The 17,766-nt window shown below is 46.4% G+C and overlaps 1 protein-coding gene across 1 annotated transcript; it reads left to right on the plus strand.

Moving 5' to 3' along the window:
* Positions 1 to 971: 971 nt before the first annotated feature.
* nat16 (N-acetyltransferase 16) lies at positions 972 to 12,588 on the plus strand. Its single transcript, XM_047052081.1, is given in 5 exon segments — positions 972 to 1,118; positions 9,097 to 9,322; positions 9,623 to 9,847; positions 10,358 to 10,477; positions 10,479 to 12,588. Coding segments are annotated over 4 exon segments (1,032 nt in total). The 5' UTR covers positions 972 to 1,118; positions 9,097 to 9,106; the 3' UTR covers positions 10,950 to 12,588.
* Positions 12,589 to 17,766: the final 5,178 nt, after the last annotated feature.

Below are 17,766 nucleotides of genomic sequence, written 5' to 3' on the forward strand. Positions count from 1 at the left end.
GTGCCCCGAGAAGCAGGTCGCGCTCGCGCAGCTCGAGGCATTAAGAGTCAGCTGCACGCTCAGTAGAGGCTCACTCCACCTGTTCTACCAAAAGGCACATTTTGTACACATTTCATAGAATTATACGTAGCCTTCAAAGAAACAGCGTCGGAGCATTAGATAAAAAAAAAAAAAACATGAAGGACAATAAAACATGTGACGTAGCCTATGCAAAATGGATGTGATGTAGGATGTTGACACTGGCTATTTGCTCAAACATTATTTTGTTTAAGCTAATAGTTCTCCAAACGGTTACAATCTAGGCTATTGACAACGGGATGTAGGATATATCCCGCTTAAAGGAAGAACAAACACAAACCGTTTGCATTTGAAGGTCATCATCCGTTAAAGATGACCTGAGGTTGAGAACTTATAAATGTTTAATTCGAAACACGTTTTATTTAAACGTTGTAGACAATCAGTGTGGTGAAAACATGTTTGGGGCCCTTTCCGTTCGGTGAAAGCATGTGGCGCTGATCATTTCATCCCTCGTGATAACCTAAAGAAACACACGACTGACCTTCTCTTCAGGAATAGCCTATGATAATTTGTCTTTAGGAAAGGGACCATGTAGCCAATGCTCTTGTAATTCGCTACAGTCTGCATTCTATGTTCCAATACATTCAAGCATAAAATAATCTGATTTAGGCCTACTTACGCTTAAAATTCAGGAGGCTTCGTTCACTATTTAAATTCAATTCAGGAAGCCTATATGATTTATACATTTAAATGTCATTTTTCAACCATCAGTTTGTTTTCCTTTGACAGTTGGGCTATACTGTACAAAATGTAGGTTATTTAATTCAATTTGGAAAGAGAGAGAGAGATAGAGAGAGGGGTGGAGGGGTGGGAGGGGGTTAACAACGAGTAGTTGGGGATAGTCTAGTATGGGGTTACGTTTTGTAGGAGGGGCTTGTGTTCGTAGTCTCATATATTGAATGCCCGAGCCGGTTGCCGGTAGAATTTGTCTTTTTATTCTGAAACTAAACAGTCACCGCCACAACCATCCTCTCTTGCACCTGGCCGTACACCTGCCGACCGTCAACGATTTAGCACGAGACATCCGGGCATCACACACGGTAAGAAAAAGGACTCGAGGAGACGTCGGAATACATTGCACTTATCGATCATCACTTGGGAGATAACGGGAGCCAGCTCATGTGATCGATCGCTATGATTTTGATTTTTTTTTACTCTATTAATTCACGAAGCTTTATTTGTCAAAATCATATATATCATAAATATCAGTATCTTATTGATAACACACCGTATCGTTGACATCTGGTGTTCCACGTTGTGTGTCTCTTGCAAACCCTTTTACGTCCTACTATCCTCGTTCTATTCTTATCGGCCATTTTGTGTGGCCCAAATTGAGGAATTTACAGTAATGTAACAAGGAGATTAAACACGATTAAAAAATTCAATACATCGTTTATCGGCAGTATTGAATGTAAGGCTGATGCGAAGCTGTAGCATAAATGTTTTCTGTTCTGGGCTTTTGTGGAAATGCAATTCGTAAAGTAAGTGATGCCGGCTGCCTAATTGAATATGAATTTAATGGAAAATTCCTCCAATCACCAGCGAGAATGTAATAACACACTTGTCGATCAGTATCATCACTCGAGATGAATGTATGTCAATGTTGTCCGTACGATTAGTAGTCTAACAATTAATTTAATTTGACGTGAGCCTATTTAGAAAATAGACTGCTCTAAAACAAATGTGTCGGCTATAGACCGTATCTCTGGTCCAAGGAAATTTTTGGTCAACCTCTGGAAAATAATTCGCATTGACATGCAGAGGTCGATGTGGAAATGTTGTGTCGGATGTTATTCATGGGGTTAAGGATTCATGTAAAAAAGAACAGTAGATTTTTCATAAAACATCCGCGTGCGTTGCATAGACACCGGCTGTGAAGAGCGCGTTTCCATGTGTGCGCGCATACAGCCAAGGTGTAGCACGTGCTTGCTGGTCGTGACAGTCGGGTTCTATAGCTTACGTTCCATAGTCAGTGTGTTGGCGCAGTCTACGTAGATACTTGTTCATTATCCCTATAGGTCAGGGACAGACCTATATTTAAAATCTTTTTTTTAATTTATTATTCAACGGCAGAAAATATCATCCGTGGACTTTTCTGACCACTTAGCTTTCTGGTTTCCTGCTCGCGTAAAAGGGTTTTTCCCCACATACATGCTTTTATTTTATTCATACTTGTTCCATTTCTTCTCGTTCCGTCGAGAGATGCGCGCACGAATAGACAGTTGGACGCTTCTGTTATCTAGCTCCAAGGTGCGTGCGTGCGTCGCAGGCGCAGCTCGCGGTATGGTGAGAGTGGAGGACAGAGAGATATAGAGAGGTAGAGAGAGAGAGAGAGAGAGAGAGAGAGAGAGAGAGTGCTAAAAACAAAGCCCAAGCGAGAGAAAGGGAGACATGCATGCATCCTATTTGGTTCTGTGATCTGATTTCTCTTGGCAGTTTGGAATTTGAATGAAAGCGGGGAGACAAGAGTGTGTACTCACAATTAGTCGCATCAAGGGACAGTTACAGGGCCAGGGAACTGGGCAAACTCAACACCCACTGAGGGAACTCCGGTCTGCCAACCTTTTATAGACAGGTCTCCCTTTCATCCTCACTGACAGTATTCTACGTGCTCTCTCTCTGTCTGTCTCTCTGTCCATCTCTCTCTCTCTCTCTCTCTCTCTCTCTCTCTCTCTCTCTCTCTCTCTCTCTCTCTCAGACACACAACCACACACACCTTCTTTCTGTCTCTCTCTCCCTATCCCCTCCCTCTCTCTCTGTCTCTTTCTTTCCCTGTCTCTCTGTCTCTTTCTCACACACACAAAACCACACACACACCTTCCCCCTGTCTCTCTCTCTCTATCCCCCTCTATCTCTCTCTCTCTTTCTTTTCCTGTCTCTCTGTCTCACACACACTCTCGCCTGCCATCCGTGAAGTATATCCCCCATACATGTTCCTCTTTCCCTCAAGCTGCTCAAGGGAGTCTCCACACTCACTCACTCACTCACTCACTCTGTCCCTCACTCACTCACTCTCTGTCCCTCTCTCTCTCCATCAGTCTGACTCCACACAGGCACTATATTCTCTCTGTCTCTGTCTCTGTCTCTGTCTCTGTCTCTGTCTCTCTCTCTGTCTCTCTCTCTCTCTCTCTCTCTCTCTCTCTCTCTCTCTCTCTCTTTCTCTCTCAGTGTACAGTCTCCACACAGGCTCTAGCTCTAACTCCATCTATACACCTACGTTCTAACTGTGAAACTCAACCCAGCACTTCAGCACTCTGCATCTGACCAGGGAGACTGAGGAGGGATATATGTGTGTGTGTGTATGCGCACAACATCTGAGTAAGCGTACCATATGACGGTTTATGCTCGCGGGTGTGACTGTGTGCACGTGTTTGTGTGTGTGTGCACGTGTTTGTGTGTGTGTGTGTGCTAGCAGACTCAGGAGGCTGCAGAGATTAATGACTATAGGTGCTGCAGAGGGAAGGAGGGGGGAGGGAGGATGATGGGGGAGGAGGGGGGAAGGAGTCAGGGAGGAAGGGGGGGGAGTCCTGCAGCATGGTCCTGCATGAGCGGTTTAAAGACTAATAAAGAGTCCCTGCTCCTCCAGTGAAGCTGCTTCAGGGTGCAAAGTCATCCAGGGAGCAAAGCTCAGTGCATAGTTTGCATATACAGTAGCCGCACACACACATACACACACACACACTGTCTGTTCGCTCTCCCGTCACTCAATATTTATTCACCCTGCCTGAACTCCATCTGTACACCTCTTCCACCCTCCTCCACCTCCTCCCCCCTTCCATTTCCATCTCCTCCTTCCTATTATTCTCCACCCCTTTTCTCCTCCTCCTTCTCCTCTCCTCCATCTCCTCCTCCACTCCGGAGCACATTGATGATGGAGTGATGTCCTCATGCTGTTTTGCGGGATATCTAGGCTGCTGACCTAAGATTTTAATTAGGTCAGGATCACACACACACACACACATTCATATATGACTCTGATCTGTGACTGTAAAGAGAGAGAAGTTCTATTTAGCTTAGAACATTTAAATTCACATTTACATTTATTCATTTAGCAGACGCTTTTAGCCAAAGCGACTTACAGAACAACCTCTGAAGATGATGACGATGATGATGACGAAGGTCAACGTTGACTCAGCTGACTGCTGCTGCGTGTTTATCTTTGTCTTTTCAATCGAGAGAAATTACCGACTATGTTTTTTTGCGGCCAAATAAACAGAAAAAGGAAAAATACTGCGAAAAATACGGTTTTTCTTGGCAAGGTCATTTGTTCTAATCCCCTTGTATGATCTTACATAAGAGGTAGGGTAGGAGAGAGAAGAGGGGGAGGAGAGGAGATGAGATCGCGAGCAGAGGAATTAGGGACAGATATCAGAATAGTTTTGGGATTGTGACGGAACAGGGTAACAGGATGAAGAGGTGTCTCTTTGTGTGTGTATGTGTGTGTCTGTGTGTGTGTGTATGTATGTGTGTGTGTGGTTAGCCTAATACCTGCACAGCTACTGTCAGTTGTGACGTACTTACAATACCCATCTGAGCACCACTGGGTTCCCCTGCTGTAGTCACCTTGAAAAGCTGCAGCAAGCCAGTACTCACACACACACACACCCATGCACACACACACACATGCACACACACACACACACAAGTAATTTAGTTCAGATGAAACGTCATGTAATCTTCTTCAACATGAGGTTGATGATCCACCATCCCTCAGCTGATTATTGCTTGCGTCCTCGGTGTGTGTGTTTGTGTGTGTGTACGTGTGTTTATGTGTGCAGGCGCATGTGTGTGTGAGCATATCTTTTTACTCTCTGCTGATTGCAAGGTTTGCTGAAAAAACATTTCCCACATCAGAACGTGAGTCAGAGTGATATGAAGGAGGGAGAGAGGGAGAGAGGGAGCACAGAGAGAAGGGGGAGAAAGAGAGGATCTCATGAATTTCAGTAATTTTTAATTCTATATACATTTACATTTAGTCATTTAGCAGACGCTCTTATCCAGAGCGACTTACAGTAAGTATAGGGACAGTCCCCCCGAGGCAAGTAGGGTGAAGTGCCTTGCCCAAGGACACAACGTTATTTGGCACGGCCGGGAATCAATCTGGCAACCTTCAGATTACAAGTCCGATTCCCTAACCGCTCAGCCATCTGACTCATATATAACTATATCTATCTATATCTATCATTGTGGCTATGTAGGTTACAGCAAGATGGACTGTAATGCATAATTTATATGATGATATTTACAACATTAGCATTTTAGCTGCTAATAATGACTACATGAGTTTGCTACTGGGAACACGGGAATATATTCTGTGTTGATTTGGTACACAGAGAAAGCTAGCGGAGACAGAATGCACTCAATCAGTTTCCCTCAGAGATAAAAAATTACTGTCAGAAATTGAATCCTGCAGTCCCAACGTAACTCCGATAGAACACTTGCGAGGTCATCCTTTTATATATTTTTTCATTTTCTCAGCGTCCCAAACCGTTTAATTTGGCCGTGGGCCTCGAAGCATCCATTACCACTATTGGTATTAGTATTATTTTCATAAAACCGCGCTAGAAAGCTTCTAAATTGTCCTCAGAGAAAACACCCAGCCCCCCCCCCAGAACACATCTGTCCCTCCAATTACATAAAGGGATGATGGTGGCTGCATGAAGGGATGATGGTGGCTAAGCCCCTAGAAGGAGATCTGTGGCTCGCTACAGCAGGAAGCTCCAGTGGTGCAGAGACGGGGTCAAAGGGCACCCATGGCCTGTGATGTCATCAACTGTATCGTAACTGTATGTGTGTGTGTCTGTGCCTGTGTGTGTACCTGCAGTGTGTGTATGTGTGTGTGTGTGGACAGGGGAGAGACAGTTGTTTCTTTGAGTGCTGTTGTTGGGTAGATGTTCTGTATTATTGTTGAAGAAAATTCTAGTCACCAGCCGGTTTAATGATACCTGAGTCTGATCAGAGAAGGATTCATAAGGGGGTGACATTGTGTGCCTTTGTGTGTGTGTGTGTTTGTGTGTGTGTGTTTGTGTGTCTGAGTGCCTTTGTGTGTGTCTGAGTGCCTTTGTCTGTGTGTTGTTGTGTGTGTGCCTGTTTATGTGTGTGTGCCTGCATGTGTATGCCTTTGTATGCTTCTGTGTGTGTGTGTGAGTGTGTGTGTGTGTGTGTGAGTGTGTGTGTGTTGGCGGAAGTCGATTAATAGGAAGAGCACAGCAGGAAGATGGATGGGTATTGACGAGATGTTAAAGTTCATGGGGCTGTTAGTGATGTGTGTTTGTGTGAATGACAGAGGGAGAGAGAATTCTCAGAGCGAGTGAACCAGCCTAGTCTTTACATGCCCAGTCAGTCAGCCAGCCAGTCATCCAGCCATCCAGCCATCTATCCAGCCAGCCAGTCAGTCAGTCCACCCATCCAGCCAGCCAGCCAGCCATCCAGCAAACTAGCTGATGGAAAACTACCAGGTGTGTCCAGTGCAGTGCTGGCATTCGGAAGCCATCCAGTCAGCCATCCAGTCAGCCATCCAGTCAACCATCCAGCCAGCCATCCAGTCAACCATCCAGCCAGCCAGTCAGTCAGCCAGCTAGCTGATGGAAAACTACCAGTCCACCAGTGCAGTGTTGGCGCAGGGCAGCAGCAGACAGTGTTTTCTCTAGACACGCCCCGGTGAGCTCAGCTCACCATCGACCCGTTATCGGAAACGTCTGAGCTCTATGTAGTTGACCCAATACACACTCACACACACACACATTTCATTTAGACATGCACATTGGCACGTACACATGCATGCAAAAGCACACACATGAATACTGGGTGTAGGGTGCCACACATACTCCCACACACACACACACACACACACACGCACACACACACACACACACACACACACACACACCCTGGGGTCTGGGTGTAGACTAACAGCATGGTCATGCATGCATGCACACTCTAACCCTGACTCACGATCTGACCAGCCGACTGGACCAGGATACGGCTCTGGTCTTGAAATACCTCCACGTACTTTTCCAGCTTTGCTTCACAGATCTCGCCTAGAAAACACAGAGGTCCGGTGGAACTTCTGGAGTTATTAGAACGTGCGGAACCATGTCCCCCTCGTTCAGTTTAGCGGTCAGGAGCAGTCAGAGCCACACTCTCTCCAGAGCAGGTCTCTAATCTCCTCTCTAGGATGTGTACGGGCCACTTTGACCCTGTTGTGATTTTCCCCTCTTGTTTGAAGTCGTGGAAAAATGTGTTTGTTTTTACTGGTGAAATACCACATGTGACAGGATTTACTGTTAGGATTAGGAGGGCTGGGTGGAAAGGGGTTGTTGATGCCAGTCTTCTCTCTCTCTTTCTTTCTCTTGTTCCCTCTTTCCCTCCATCTTTGAGCCCACCCTGGCACCCTGGCACAGAGAACCCATATTAGTACCATCTGAGCTGGCCTAACTGTTGAAAACCAACCTACTGGCAACATTTCTCTCTCTCTTTTTACTGTTTGTTCTCTTTCTCCATCTGTCCTTATCTGAGCGTGTCTGTCCAGAGTCAGACACTGTGACCTCATTCACTGTGACCTCATCCACTGTGGCCTCATCCACTGTGACCTCATTCACTGTGACCTCATTCACTGTGACCTCATCCACTGTGGCCTCATCCACTGTGGCCTCATCCACTGTGACCTCATTCACTGTGACCTCATCCACTGTGACCTCATCCACTGTGGCCTCATCCACTGTGACCTCATTTACTGTGACCTCATTTACTGTGACCTCATCCACTGGGCCTCATCCACTGTGGCCTCATCCACTGTGGCCTCATCCACTGTGACCTCATTCACTGTGGCCTCATCCACTGTGACCTCATCCACTGTGGCCTCATCCACTGTGGCCTCATCCACTGTGACCTCATCCACTGTGACCTCATCCACTGTGGCCTCATCCACTGTGACCTCATCCACTATGGCCTAATTTACTGTGACCTCATCCACTGTGACCTCATCCACTGTGACCTCATCCAGCCGATCTCCCTGTTTCCCTTCAGTACTGTGCAAAAGACCCAGGATCGTTCTCATAAAAGCTCCTTGAATTTGATTTAATTTGTCTTCTGTATTGGCGCAGCGGTATAAAAGTGCATCGTCGAGAAGATTTTAGTTTTGTCTTTTAATTTTGTTATTTCTTAAAGCAAGTTTGCTTTACTTTTAATATTACAGGACTTTTACACAGTGCTGTATATTCCTTCTGTTTACAGTTATGGTTCAGTGTGTACCATCCACATACAGCCCAGAGCACTATCCTAAGCTTATAGTGTATTTGTACACAAAAACGTTTTATTCCATCCTCTGGGATATGACACTGGGGCAATGAAACAAATTAAAGAGCTCAAACCTGTAAAGCAGCTAACTGAAATGACTGATGCATCCGGCTTGGACATGTCACATGGTTCCTAATCAAATCTACGCTCCTTCTTCTCTCTCCTCTCTTTTCACCCATATCCCTTCCCCGCTCTCTCTCCCTCTCTCCCTCTCTGCCTCTCTCTCCCTCTTTCTGCCTCTCTTTCTTTCTCCCTCTCTCTCTCTCCCTCTCTCTCTCTCTCTCGCTGGTGTGACTTTGTTCCACCCCCTGTTCTCTACTCTCCCACTTAATTTAATCTCTGTCACTCTCCTCTTCGATTTCTTCCTCCATTCCTCTCCCTCACCCCTCTTTCTTATTTAATCTCTCACTCCTTCCTCCCTTCCTTTCTCCTTTTCTTCCTGCCCTCTCTATTTGTCCTCCTTTTCCCTTTCCCTTTACCTCCCCCTCTTCATCCTCCCTCCTTCCCCCTCCCTCCTCCTCCTCCTTCCTTCCTCCTCCTCCCCACTCCCCTCCTCCTCCCCCCTCCTCCCTCCCCCTTTCCCCCCTCCCTCTCTTTCTCCTCGCCCTCTCCCTCCTCTTCCTCCCTCGTCCCTCCCTCCCCCTTTCCCCCCTTCCCTCTCTTTCTCCTCCCTCTCTCCCTCTCCCTCCTCCCTGCCTCCTCCCCCCTCCCCTCCTCCAGCTCTATCAGGATGAAGATCGAGAACAGCCTGCCCCGCCCTCAGCTCCCAGAGGCCCCGCCCCAGACGGGCCTCCAGTTCACCGTGGCGACAGAGGAGGACTTTGAGGAGATCATGGCGATGAGCCAGGACATCTACGGAGGCCTGGACTACCTCCCCACTCGCTACCAGGCCTGGCTACAGGAGAGTAACCGTATCGTCATCCTGGCGCGCAAGCAGGGGAAAGTGGTGAGGGGAACGAGATGTGTCATGTCATGTAGGCCAAGGCTTGACTGCGGTGGTCAGGGTTCGAATCCGGCCTTGACCCTTTGCTGCTTGTCTTCCCCTCTCTCTCCCTCGCCTTTCCTGTCACGCTTCACACAAAAAAAAACTGTCCGATAAAGCATGAAGAATAAAATAGTGTCACAAGACGTTGATAACACGTTATAAGGACGCCTTCGCGGTGTTAAACGGTTTAGGATGCCGTGTCGTTTTTGTTTTGGCTTGTGGGTTTACCCCCGGGGGGGTAAATGTCTCCCTCCATTTCAGATTGCGCTGGAGTCGGTGTGTGTGATTGACGACGGGGAGACCATGCTGGTGGAGGGGCTGCGAGTAGCGCCGCAGGAGAGGGGCAAGGGTGTGGCGGGGGTGCTTCTGCGCTTCTGCTCCCAGCTCGTCAAGTCCAAGTTCCCCGAGGTCAAGGTCAGCCGTCTGACACGTGACGACCAGCTGGGGCCAAAAGACTTCCAGAAGTACCGCCTCATCACCAAACAGGTACTGGGCTGGCATCCAGGCACCGATGGGCTTGGAGATTAAACCCAGTTCAAAAATTATAATAATAAAATAATTATTAGTATTAATTATAATGATTATGTTATTTTCATAAAAGCGTCCGGCAACTTTATCATCATCATTAATATTATTATTATGAATCATATACTTCTCTTCTCTCAGTCTTTATTATTCAGAGTGTGTAGCATTAATAATAATTCATTTGGCAGATGCTTTGATCCAAAGCAAGGTGCAGAGGGGGATTCGAACCTGCAATCTTTACATCTGCATTTAGATGCCACTGAACCACACCGATCCCCTCATTAAGTTGTTACATTTAGAGTTTACAGTGGCGGTTCAACGTTGAGATTATAATTATTTAAACAAATATTAATCATAACAGTGATTATTATTAATGAGTATTTACGGAACTGGTCTTCGGCTAATGTTAGGGGTTTTATTCAACTATCTCCTAATCTCTCACCTCTCCTCCCTCCACCCCTTCCCCTAAAGGGCATCCTATTGGTCCGTTTCCGCGCAGAGGACCTCAAGCTCCGCCTCTCCGAGCTCGGCCCCGACGTGGGCCTCACCCCCTCGCCCCCCCCCTCCTCAGCCCCCCCCTCGGCCCCCCCCCGCGGCCGCCCCCGTTCTCCTGGACCCTGCGGAGGTCCTCAGCCTGTTCCTGTCCTCGGGGAGCCTCCAGCAAGTGCTCCCTAACTTCACCATCGTCCAGGACTGGCAGCCATTCAAACCTCTGCCTAGCAACATGGACATCCTGCTGAAGAAGGACATCGATTGGCTGGTGGACGACGCCTCTGCTCCTTCCGTCGCCAGCCTCTGCACCCACCCCTTCAGGGTCCCCATCGGAGAGGACTGGTTCTACCTCAACATCGACATGTTCGGGAAGGACCCCGGATTGGTTCTCCAGCAGTTCCTGACTCACCTGAGGCGACACACCTGCGCCCTGAAGGGTCACGTGATGTGCCAGATGTTCCTAGACCCGCCCCTTTGGAAGCCGATGTCAGAGTTCTGCCGTAACACCCTGGGGGTGGAGCTTGTGAAAGGCTACACGGAGCAGTGCGTGGTGGAGGCTGACGTTGTGTAGTTCTGTTTGATGGAGGAGGAGGAAGTGGAGGAGTAGGAGGAGGAAGTGGAGGAGTAGGAGGAGGAAGTGGAGGAGTAGGAGGAGGAAGTGGAGGGAGCCAGAAGGGAGACAAGCAGGAGGATGAAATAAAAGAAGATATTCCATGGACCCAACCGCAACACACAACACATTGACAAAGACTTCCCCCTGAGGATAAATCGGAGGGATTCGAAAACAGTTTGAAGGCGCTACGGAAATTGATTCAGAGGATTTAGATTTGCAGTGTTTGATTTAACACAAGACTAACATTTTACAAAACTATCTTAGAAGAGGGCATTTCTAAAGAAAATACTTAAAAAAAAGTTTCTCATTCATTCAGTCGCTCATTCATTGCACAAATCTAACATGAAACATGCTTTGGGGGGGGGGAATTGATGCAAGCAAGCTTAGGGTTTATTTCTCCTTTTATTCCTCTTCTTTTTGTAAATATAAAGTATAAATATGTACACATTTCTGAGTTGAAAATAAGTCTGCACATCTAGAGGCACTTTATGTATACCGTACGGGCTGCCACGCTGAAGTTTGAGTGATAGAAAGGGTCTGTTACTATAGCGACAGTTAGCTACGCTGGCTAATCAGTTAGCTACTGTTGCTAAATCCGTTAGCTACTGAGTTAACTACATATGTTTGCTACATAAACTAGCAAGCTATGAACTAAACTAGCTACGTGACACTCCAACATTATAGGAAATTCTTCAGGACCGTCTGTCACCCAATCCCTCAAAACAACGAACAAATAAAGTGGCCCACTAGTCAAACTAAGAGAGCATTTGCACGCTTTTTCCCACAAAATGGAACATCTTTTACTTAGAGCTAACAGACTAGCTCATATGCTAAACCTGGCCAGTTTTGCTTTTTAAATACAACTGTAATTAGTTTATTTTATGTTGATGCACTCAACCATTTTGCTAATTTATGACTTTCACTTGTACTTGAATGCTTTAGTTATTTCAAAAAAAAAAAAAATTAATATATTAACAGCTAAAGCTTTATGGAAGCTTTTTAAATGTGCAATCTAAGCTTTCCTCTTGTAGATTGCTAACTTCCGCGCAAAAATGTTAGATGAACTAATGTGCAAAGACTACTAAACAACTGAACTAATAGAGTGAGATTAACTTTTACAATAACGAAAATGTTAAGTGTTGCTGTAATATTTATCTTGAGCCTGACCGCAGAACAGGTTAGTTCCTCCTACAAAACGTTACCTCCTCATGATTGTCAGTTCACATATTCAAGCTCAGGCTAAAGTCAATCTTACATGCTGTCAAATCCAGCCTCCTTTCCCGTCAAATCCATTCAGGAATAGCCTACCATTAAGATGCTGTGAGACCCCTCTTTGAATCCTCCATTAGGAGCATCATAACACTGCAAGACACTTCAAAGATTCGGCCAAGGTTTTATTTTACTTTAATTTATAAATCTCCTTACTCTCAAACGTTCCCTTTAAAGACTGGAGGCCAACAACAGGACATGACACAGTGCATTTAACCCAGACATTGAGACGGGAACACTTGGGTCTCCGCACAAGACTCTCGTACTAACAAGACCGCTCTCAATCGCCTGCCCTCGTTTTGGGTGACCCAGTTGATAAGGATGGGAAGTAAAGAACAGAAGTTTTGTGCAAAACGGACCACTTTCGGACAGCCCATCACTCCCTCACTTGCTGTCTCTCACCATGACCTCAATAGAGGAAGATGAACGACATGCCGAAAGAGGTGAATCGATACTGAACAACATCAGTTGAGAGGGAGAGTTGGTGTAAAGACAGAAAATGGATGGAAAAAGAAGGCCTAAAACAAATAATTCATTACTCATCGAAATGAACACAGAGGCACATAACGAAAAAATCGATCTCAAGTTCCCCTCCCTCCGCCCCCTCCCCACTGAGATACATGCTACAGGAAGAACAACTGTAATCAACTGTCGACATGCAAACAGATGCTCACTGAGGTGGAAGAACCCATTTCCAGGATGATTTTATTTTTGAAGAAGTCAAGTTGGACTGAAGTCTTTTTTTTTTGGCCTGCAACTCACGAGGAAGATGTGAGAAACGTGAATCCGGTGAAGAAGAAAGAAGAGAAGAGAAGTATGCAAGCAGCCCCATCCCCTCTCCTTCACCCCCCAAGGCATTCACTTCACCCCCCCCCCCCCCCCCCCCCCCCCCAATTTGGCATTTCTGCCCCACCCCGTCCCACGTTCCCCCACCCCCTTACCAATGTAGTCCTGAAATTCTCTATAAATTCATGGGAAAGGTGGGTATTTTGTCTCACAAGCAGGTACATTCTCCTTTCACTCCTTCCACTTACTGTAAATGGTCTTGGAAAGAACCCTAGTTCCATCTAGAATAGAAAACAAAGCGATTACACAGCCACAACATTTAAATGTCTGTTTTGTATAGCTGGTGAGACCTTCGTTGTTCTGCAACGAGTAGGTTATTTCTTGTTCAGTTCCTGTGTCTCTCTCCAGTGTGTGTTGTCACAGATGGTGAATGGAAATCAGGTACAGGAGTTATCTCTATATTCAAAACAATGAGACTTTCAGTTCTAGAAACCCTTGTGTGCGTGTGTGTGTGTGTGTGTGTACGAATGTGTGCGTGTGTGTGTGTGTGTCTGTGTTGAGTGGGAACTAATCCACTATCTGCACAGTCATAGTAGCCTGGCTGGGCTTCTCATGGTCACACAGTGAGTGTATTGTTGCTGCTGCCAGTCACAGGCCACCCTGTAGAGTCCTTCGTTCGGAACTCTGATGACTTTCCAAGACCATATGGTTGGTTTGAATATCATTCAGGCCCACAGCTCAGTGAGGATGTACCTGCAAGGAGGAGTCATACCCACACGTATGGTATTTCACTTAATTACAAACAGGTTCTGAACAACACTGGAAATACACAGCTTTCCCAATCCGAAAACAAAAATAATCAATCTGTTGTCTCTCCGCCCTCCCACCCAAAAGAACAACCCCCCCCCCCCACCTCCCCCACAAAACATGATCTAAATTATGTCCATTTCAGGAAGGACATGTCTTATTATCTACTAGTGTCCCCTTATGCCTGCCTGGAAAAGACAAACTATAAACTCTGTCACATGGGATCCATTTAGTAGTCTTTGTAGGCTGTCTGGTGAAATGCTAATTGATGTGTGGTGTGTCCCATGCCCTGCTAGGTGTCATTGACCCACAGACAGTAAATATGCACAGTGTTTTATGGTCACTGCAATGTTGATGTTCGTAAAATGTTTGAAGTGAATCGGTCCATAGAACAACAGGGCTCATGTTGGATGTGAAGGAGGACTAAACTATGTGTTGGTGTTACGCACTTTACCTGTGATATGCACCAATAGGAAGAGTCTCAATGTTTAGCTGGTTAAGTTCAAAGCCGAGTTACGTGGAAGAGTTGCGACGAGGGGGCGTCCATTTTGTAACGGGTAACACCAAGTCACAAGGGGTCCTAGCTGTAGACCTATCAAATCTGTCGGACCACAGATTCCATGTCACCTTACAGTTCGCAACTCTTCGATGTGTCTCTCCCACAGGGTTATAACAATGGTGTTTCTGTATTGTCTGGGGCTTAGATTAGGCTTTGCAACCAGAGCACTAATTGGTGGGCAAGATAAACAGGGGAGGGAGAGAGGGAGGCAAGGTTGCTCAAGGTTATGGATTGGAAGTATTTGGGCGGTGAATGAGAATACATGTATTGTGTAACGAATGTCACTTCCTGTGTTAATCGCCTCCACTTCCTTTGTCAATCACCTCCCACCTGATACAGTTGCCAACATTCCGGATTGTATCCCTCCTCCCACAGCCCCTCACCTACTCAGATTGGTAATAATATCAAATCCTAAACTTTGATATAATCTGATCCCAAATTTGTTTGATTACACAACTGAACTGTTGTTCAAAACATCTTAAGCAACTGATAAGTGGTTGGTGAGAGGATGCGTTCCAAAAGACTGTGCTTTTTTATGTTTTATAATTGTGCACATTTTAGATTATGTCAGATGTTTTGATTTGTTTTTATAATTTGTTTCTTTCATCCACTCCCTTTTAACTCAATGAAAATCACTTTGATTTTAACATCATACAGAAATTCACACTCAAAACATACCCTCTCTCGACATGTCATCACTGATGCTTATTTTTAGCTGAAACTGGATTTAGAGTGACTATATTAACAGCCTCTGTTGTCATGACGAACTCAGATAAGAGCACCACTAGCTAGCGTTTAGCTGGCAGGATGTACAAAGGGGTTGTGGCAACAACTGGACGATCTCTCTCAAAGTCGAAACACGGCTGAACAATGTTTTTCTGGTCAGGCGCAGTGGCTGCAGTGCAAGCCTAAAAAAAATAGTTCTGTTCCACATAGCATACATATCTCCGAACGGCCCGACCTCGTGTTTGTGGAGTGTTGAGGGGAGTATTACTTGGTGGAGTGTTGAAGAGAGTTTTGGAGTTCTAAACGGAGTGTTGAGGGGAGTATTACTTGGTGGAGTGTTGAAGAGAGTTTCGGAGTTCTAAACGGAGTGTTGAGCGGAGTATTACTTGGTGGAGTGTTGAAGAGAGTTTCGGAGTTCTAAACGGAGTGTTGAGCGGAGTATTGAAGTACCAAGCAGTTCTCAGGACGGTCAGAGTACGGAAAGTGAAACCTCCCTCATTTACAAAGTAGCCCTCTACTTTCTTCACTTGGCACAGAGACAAAGAGAAGGGGAGGGGTTGATGGATGACATGGAGGAGAAAGACAGGGTGGGGGATAGTCCTGGAGTGGAGAAACCAGAGATGAGTGTGTGTGTATATCCACCCAAGTGTATGAGTGAGAGGTGTCGTCCGGTAACAGGAGTCAGTGTCACCGTTACCACTTTAATAATTAGGGGTCGACCGGAGTGTCTATTGCAAGGGATTGTGGGTAGGGCGCCAGACTGGAAGATGACGAGGACAGGAAAGCGAGGACCAGAGCAGGGACAAGGGGCGAGCCTGGAGTGGTGATCAGATAGCCGTTCTAACCGACTGCTGTCAGAACGTCCACCTGTAACATTTACATTTAGTCATTAAGCAAACGCTCTTATCCAGAACGACTTACAGGAAGTGCAGGGACATTCCCCCCGAGGAAAGTAGGGTGAAGTGCCTTGCCCAAGGACACACCGTCATTATGCACACCAGGAATCGAACCGGCAACCTTCTGATTACTAGCCCGATTCCCTAACCGCTCAGCCACCTGGCGTGTTCACTTGGAACGACGCTTCATCGAGGCCGCTGCGTACAAACAACCCAAAAACGATTGTGTAAAGTTTTTGTACGGGGGGGGGTCACATTTGGGGGGATCTTAAGACACACGCGGCTCTGTTGTTTGTGTCGGGAACGTCACACTCCGGAAGGATAATATCTCCCTTGTCTACCTTTCTTTTTTTTCTTCGATGCTGCTCCCAGTATGTTTGAAGGTGTGCCAAAGTGCAGGACGGAGAGAGAGAGAGAGTCAGGAAGAGAGAGAGAGTCAGGGAGAGAGAGAGGGAGACAGGGTGATTGAGAGAAGGTGAGGGGGAGAGAGAGGGTGAGGGAGAGAGAGAGGGAGAGAGAGAGAGAGGGTGAGGGAGAGAGAGAGGGAGAGAGAGAGAGGGTGAGGGAGAGAGAGAGAGAGGGAGAGAGAGAGAGAGGGGTGAGGGAGAGAGAGAGAGAGAGAGAGAGAGAGAGAGGGAGAGAGAGAGAGAGGGAGAGAGAGAGAGAAAGGGTGAGGGAGAGAGAGAGAGAGGGGTGAGGGAGAGAGAGAGAGAGGAAAAGACAAAGCGGGAGAGAGGCTGAGGGAGAGAGAGAGTAGGAGGAGGGAGAGAGGTAGAGAGAGAGAGAGGGTGAGGGAGAGAGAGAGAGAGGAAAAGACAAAGCGGGAGAGAGGCTGAGGGAGAGAGAGAGTAGGAGGAGGGAGAGAGGTAGAAATAGATTCCAGTGCTTTATGTGTGTATTTGTATCCGTTCTGTAGTTGTCGGTTGGCCCAGGCTTTGTGTTTTCTAGGGAGCATGCGAATGCCTCGAATCTAACTTTGCTGTAATTCAGCAAGGGGAAAAGAGTAAAAAATTGACATTTACGTTTTGGACCGTGTTTGACATTTGGGTTAATATTCTGCTCTCGTCCCAGGCAGTGTGTCCTCAAACAAACTGAGTCTTTTGTCTAGATCCTCAATGGAGATGTGACAAACACACACACACACACACACATACATACATACATGGACACACACACACACACACACACACACACACACATGCACCCACTACACACTCACTGTGGGGATGTTAGAACCACATAGCATTGACAATTTATGCACTGCTACATTATAGAGTTACAGTCCATGGCCAGTAGGATTAGGGTAAGACAGATAGACACACACACATACACAACCCCAGATACACTCACTACGCACTCAGTTATGCAATCGCTTACTGTTCATGCACACACACTCATACAGTATACAAACACACACACACACACAAACACACACGTATCTCCCGTTGGCTTATACCCCAGTGACATTGGTGCGGTCAGTTTCAAGATTCACCCTGGTCTAGTGAAAGAGGAGCCGGGTGGGTGACAGGGTCACACACACACACACACACACATGCACACACACACACACACATGGGGGACACACACACATTTGGACACATGGATACACACACAAACACATTCAGGCACACACACACATATACACAAATGCACTCATACCTGCATACATATACACATTTATGCACATATGTACTCACACACATTCATACATGCATACAGACACACACACACA

Source organism: Hypomesus transpacificus, unplaced genomic scaffold (assembly GCF_021917145.1).
Source record: "Hypomesus transpacificus isolate Combined female unplaced genomic scaffold, fHypTra1 scaffold_199, whole genome shotgun sequence".
Classification (NCBI taxonomy): domain Eukaryota; kingdom Metazoa; phylum Chordata; class Actinopteri; order Osmeriformes; family Osmeridae; genus Hypomesus; species Hypomesus transpacificus.